Source organism: Poecilia formosa, unplaced genomic scaffold (assembly GCF_000485575.1).
Source record: "Poecilia formosa unplaced genomic scaffold, Poecilia_formosa-5.1.2 Scaffold254, whole genome shotgun sequence".
NCBI lineage: Eukaryota > Metazoa > Chordata > Actinopteri > Cyprinodontiformes > Poeciliidae > Poecilia > Poecilia formosa.
This window is the reverse complement of record NW_006800193.1, coordinates 594,075-600,434: the sequence shown is the minus strand read 5'-3', so window position 1 is coordinate 600,434 and position 6,360 is coordinate 594,075. Positions and strand designations below refer to the sequence as shown.

Genomic DNA, 6,360 nt, shown 5'->3' with positions numbered 1-6,360 from the left:
AATACAGTGTTTATTCTGACACTTTTCCCTCACATGCCAATACTTATGGCCAGGCTATGCTACTCATATCCATGAGCATTGGTCGGCCATGTTCCTTCCACAATGCCCTTCTGATGAATGTGTTGTGATGTTCCGTGATGAAGAAATAATCAGTGCAATTCACTGTACTTGTCAGTGATCATAATCTATTGCCTAATCACAGTATATCACTATTAATGCGGTTTATTTTCTTTCTTTTTTTTTTAAATAGATTTCCTTCTGCACAAATTCAGCTCTGTCTCTGTTTATATGGAACAGAAAGAGTCAGGATTATATTGGTGCTAAAGTTAATTGCACCATATATTCCTGAAGATTATTGCAGGAGCATAAATTAAACAGTTGACAAACATTTTGCCTATTGTATAATCTCTAATTTGATGGTGTCCCACTAAAATACCACAAAATACATCAAATAGTTCAGGTGGAATTTGTAAAAAAAAAAACAAAACAAAAAAAACTAAATAAATGATTGAAATAATTATCAATAACTCCCATTAAAGAAATTGAAAGCAACCAACTACTGCTGCCTAGCCTCCATGAAAGAACAGTTTTGAACTCTGTGTCTAATAATTGAGGATTTATTTTCAAGTAGTTATAGAGAACATGAAATACACACACACACATGTCTATGTCTATGTAGTCCCGCTCTATGTCGGTAGGTTGTGGTTGTCCGCAGGCAGCCAGCAGCAGCTCGGCGGACACAGATTGCAGTAGCTACTTTCTGGATGATCGCTGTGACAGTCTGGTGGTTAAATATGGAATATTTACATGGAGCGAACAGCAAGAACACCGTGCGCACCCGTGAGAAAAAAACGAGGCTGTAGCTGCGCAAATTACAAAACCATCTAACCCCGCGGTTATTTATGGCTTCTGGCTCGGAGGATGATGAAGGGAACACGACGGGCGCTTCATGGAGACTTATAGGCCCAGCCTCGGAGCTTTCCAAGAAGCCCTGCCGTGTAATGTACTCCCCTCTCGGCCGCGACAGTGATGTCTGCCTCTTTTATGTCAGGGGACAGTTTTTTGCCATGGACGCCCGCTGTGCTCACTCCGGTAAAAACACATTTAATCTCTGCCTGGTTTGAAGGAAAGCGGCGGTTCGCTGAATGTATGAGGAATGCAGCCCATGTTGACATGTGTGGCGATTGTTTCTTTTGCAAGTTCATATGAATATGCAAGACTACAAGGATAGATGGGAAAAAAAAAAAAAAAAAAACATTCTGCCCCCTGCCGTCTGGTTCTCAGAAATTACCAATTGTCACGTTCACTTTTTCTCGAAAGAAGAATAATTTAGATAAGACACACTAGATTAAAACTATGAAGGTAGCTTTTATAAAAATATTTTTTGTTGTTGTTGTTGTTTTGTTTTTACAATTTTGTTAAAACTGTCACGATGTCCTGACAGTAAGAGACAGAGAATCTGTCTCATGTTATGTGAGGAATGGGAATATGTCAGAAACAACCATTTGGAGGCAAAAAGAAGGTCTTAGTCTTACAACACTCCTGAGCAGTGTTTCAGAGCACAGCAATTATTCAGGAACATTTGACAATCATGAAATGCATGAAGGTGGTTCTGGGATTAGAAACCAGGATGAGGGGGAATGGAGCTCAAATGACTCAAAGTTTGTCCAAAGCTATAATCTCCTTTAATGTTATCCACCTTGATTCTTGTGCCTCTTGTGACGTCATCAACTTAAACTCACCAAACAGAAGTAGCAGAGGGGATGGGGGTGGAGGCGTTGATATTTCTTATTTTTATTTATTTTTTTTTCTGAGAGCGCTTCTCGTGGAAACCCACACTTCGTTATCCACCTGTGTTTTTAACATAAATTCTCCACCATAGTAACTTTATCTGCTTGCTGCACTAACCTCAGGGGGTCCTCTGTGTGAGGGGGACATTGAGGAGGCTGATGGAGTCCTGCAGGTCTTCTGCCCCTGGCATGACTACGGCTATGATCTCAGAACTGGGAAGTCTGGGACATTATTAGAGGTCAGTGATGCAGTAAAAAAAAAGCCTTATTAGTTGTGTCCTTATTCGTTCCATGTGCTTAAATCTCCTTATAAAATGATTATATGAGCAAACAATGTCTTATGTGCAAGCAAAAAGTATGAATTTGACACACATTGTGTAATAATAAAATATCACTGGGTACAATAAATGTTTTGTTATTTTTATTAATCCCAGCTTGGGAAATGTCTTCGTTGCAGCAGCAGACAAAAGAAATAATTTTGCCGTCAATGCATAAGATTTAATCCCTTCATTTGCAACTAACTAAATTTAATTAAAATGGCAGCAACACCAGTGCAAAGTAATGGTTTTCAATAAATTGTATCCAATTTGGGTAAAGCAAAACTTTAGATATGATGGCACGTTGTGTTTTTTTGTCAGTATTGTCTGGTTTTTCACAGATGACATCAGTTGCACACATTAAGATATAATTGTTTTCCACTGCTGTTTGTCATTTTTCGAGCACTTATGGCTTTTCGTCTTGTGGTTTCATTTTCACAGCAACAAGTTTATGAAGTAAAGCTGGTGGACGGCGACGTGTACGTGAAGCACGCAAGTCATCTCTCCCTCAGGCCTTTTCCAGCAAATCCGAAAAACTGAGTTATCTCAGCGCAGCTGGTTCATCCTATTTTTAAGACTTTTTCCACAAGCACAAGTCATCCGAAAACATTCCGGAGCCTTATCTCTGTTGTTCTAAGAGTTGTTTTTACTTTGCTGAGAGCTCAGGACTAAGGAGACCGTCCGAAGAGGACATGACATCGTGAAGTTGTTTTTCTTGTTGGCACTGTATACCAGGCAAAGTTCAGAGTTCAACACAAGCTGTTAAGATGAAGAGTTGTGAACTTTATGTTTTTCTCAATGGAGAAAAGGCAAATACAAGAAATACATTTCTTTGCAAAAGTATTCATATCCTGTTTGTCTATCCCCACAAACTTCATGTATTTAATTAAGACTTTATCTGACAGAACAAATTGTGAGGTGTCAGAAAAAAAAAAGAGGATTTGTTTTCAATATTGGTTCTTGTCAATAAAACTCTGAAACGTCTCCCGTGTGTTTGTATTGGTGACCCTGAAGTGTGGTAAAATTGTGCCACCAACTGAAAACTACACTGCACAGGACTTTGAACACACTGTTCACCTTCACACTGTGAAAATAGTGGTGGAAGCGTCATGATGTGGTGGGCGGGGGGATACTTTTCAAGTTCAAATTGAGAATCTGTGGCAAGATTGGACAAAATGCTGCTCACCGTCACTGCATTCAGTCTGAGTAAGGCTCAAGCTGTTTTGCAAAGAGTGGTTAAAAATGTTTGTAGATGTGTAAACCTGTTAGAGAGACATAGAAAAAGACTTGTAGATTCATAAAAGGTGGTTCTACTGAGCACATTGACCAAGACGTATTTAGTGCAAACGCTTTTCGTACTGCTCAGATTTTTATTTTTTTTATAAATTAAAATCTTCTACCCTCTTCTTTCAATTGCAAAGTGTCATACTGCCTTGTCTGACATTGTTTGTTTGTTTTTTTCCCAGAAAAACGTGCAGCTTGTAATGTGGCAAAATGTGAAAAAGATTCAAAATTTAGATTTTCTTTGAGACAAAAGTGTTTCTCATAATAAATAAACACACATTAATTGTACAAGTTTTCAAAAGCAGCAAGAAAAATATGAAAATGTTTTGTTTTAATGTCTTTGAGTTGACAATTGATCGTGTCTATCAGTTCAACATTGCCGTCAATACAGACTCCAGTGAAGCATTTCCATTTATGTCAGATTTATTAAAGGTTTTTGCAATATTTGCTCATTTAGACTGTAAGTCATTGATTTTTAATATATTTAAATTTAAACTATTAATAAAGTATTAATCTGAATTCTTCTCATGCACACCAGGGGGCGACACCTCCAGCTGACTTTTTTTATTTTATTTTATTTTATTTTTCTAGAATTATGTGGTTTAAATAGTTTTTATTTCGTATTTGATCAATTATCTCATGAAAACTTCCCCACATGTTTGTGTGACCTCTGATGCTGCTTGGTTAGGTCAAGCTGGTAATAACTTCTTATGAAGAACTTTTTCGCTTATTCAAACCACAAACAAAAGTCAAGGAGTTACATCACGGTTTGCTATTTCCTTTTGTTAAGATCTAAAACTATGTCATCCTTATAAGACATTGCGATGTTCTTTATAAAAAGAAGAAAAAAAAAGAAACTGGCTTTATGTGTGATCAAGTAGTAATGAATTAAGCATAATCTTCTCCCTCAACACTTATGTAACATTATCTAAAGTGTCTAACATCCCCACAATGGTCTCATTAAACCCAAAATTGTCTTCCTTTCATCAACAAACTTTACATGTGGTCTGAAACTGTTAGACTCACTGTTGAGTTATGTGGACTGGAGCACGTATAAACACTTATTCTGCTCATCTCACAATGCAAACAGTGTTGTTTCTTGACAATTTGTGGCCCAACAAAAGAAGCAATGAAAATGGTGCAGCGAGTGGCTGTTTAATTTGTGGGCTATTAGCATGTATGCATATTATACAGTATATATGTATATCCCTCCATTCCTGGCTTTGTTACAGGCCGGCTTTTATTCTATTGACCCAGTATGATTTAAGAAGACCAGTTTGGAGGTTCGTGGCCTGAAATGCACCGTGGGCTCATAGAAACCTTTTTTTTTTATGTCTGTGCACACCAATGCCAATGTGTGTTCTTTATTCGTTAGCTGTGAGCGCCATCGGTCAGTATATTTTCTTTCAGCTCAATTTTCTGGCAAATGCAGAGCCCAGTCATAAAGGTGTCAGTGACAGCATGTCTCAACACTCTGCTTTTCCTCCCCACTGTGCTCCCTGTTGTGCAACTTTATGACAATAATTATTCTCCTAGCTAAAAATATCTGTTCTGTGCACCAGAGGTGTCAGCCTTCCGTGCTGTAAGTCATCACCTGGAGGGAAATGAGCTCCAGGGATGTAGCCGTTCAGCATGGGTATGGAAGTCAAAGTAAACTTGGCTCACAGTGATGCAGGAATGGTTTCCGCAGCTCCACATGTTGAACTTACATTCCGTTGGTAAAAGGGATGGAAAAGTGCAACGTGTTTTTTCATGTGTCCCATTTAGTGAATTCTTTATGTTATTATATATAAACATACAATAAATATTGTGTGTAGAGCTTTGCTCCATTTCCTAGGTGGAAATGGAGCACCATTTCCACCTAGAAACAACCCCAAACTGGCGCTGCACTGAGAGGTGTAACGTCGAACGAATTGAATTATTTTATTTTGAAACTTGCAAGTATAAATGGGTTAGTGACACTTTACGCAAACCAAAATTACAAACCTAAATTTTAATAAAGAAACTGCATGATTTCACTGAGTCCCTGAGGAGGTCTGAAGATGTTCTCTGTGTGACTAAAACATGAAACTGAAAGAGAAATGCACTTTTTGTTTCATTGTGCTTTGCATGCAATTCTCAGGAATGAAATGCTTGCTAAAGTACTTGATGTTTGTCCAGATTTGTTTTATGGGTGTGCTGAAGATAAACTGCAGTTTGTTTGTTTTCCAAATATCAGCTCAGTACGTTTCAAACGCTCGGCACCTTTGAAAACAGGACACTTTGTGTTTGAGGGATGCTCATGTTGATCTCTGTCTGCATCTTTGAATATATTTGTGTCTGACCAATTCATGAGGGCTTTGCACATTTTACTGTATTCATCACAAAAGAAATAATCTACTTCTAACAGATTATTTCTATTCTATTAGATTATTTCTGTTTTATGGGGCAGAAGTTGTCACTTCACAGACTTCATGCATAATGTTCCAGTAACTATCCCTTTTATTTGCAATGTCTTCCAAAAGTATTCACACCCCTCTCAGTTTTTCACGTTTTGCCAAAAACTTCAATATGTTTACTGAGAATGTCGTGTAAGTGGACAGCACAAAGCAGTACATCATTTTAAAATCAGAGGTACATGTTGTATATTTTAATGTTTTACAAATAAAAATCAGAAAGGTGGCGCCCTGATACCCCTAAATAAACTGGTAGCAACCAGTTGCCTTCAGGGGTCACCCCATTGATGGAGTCAACCTGTTTGTAACTCAACCAAAACTAAAACTACGGCTGTTCTGTAAAGACCCTGGAGGTTACCTGGAGAACAGATATGAAGAAAAAGATATTATGAAGATTAAGGAGCACAGTGGGAGGGTCATGGATAAATATGTGCAATACCAAGGTTGACACAACTCCACAGAGAAGAGCTTTAATCAGATAAATAACTAAAAGGCCCATTGTACCTCTGGAGGAGCTGCAGAGTTACACAGCTA

General features: G+C 38.0%; 1 protein-coding gene across 1 annotated transcript; it reads left to right on the top strand.

The window, feature by feature from the left end:
- The first annotated feature begins 693 nt into the window (after positions 1 to 693).
- LOC103150440 (Rieske domain-containing protein) lies at positions 694 to 3,091 on the top strand. Its single transcript, XM_007570058.2, has 3 exons — positions 694 to 1,092; positions 1,914 to 2,029; positions 2,549 to 3,091. The coding sequence occupies exons 1-3, from the start codon at positions 903 to 905 to the stop codon at positions 2,645 to 2,647; spliced, it is 405 nt and encodes a 134-aa protein (XP_007570120.1). The 5' UTR covers positions 694 to 902; the 3' UTR covers positions 2,648 to 3,091.
- Positions 3,092 to 6,360: the final 3,269 nt, after the last annotated feature.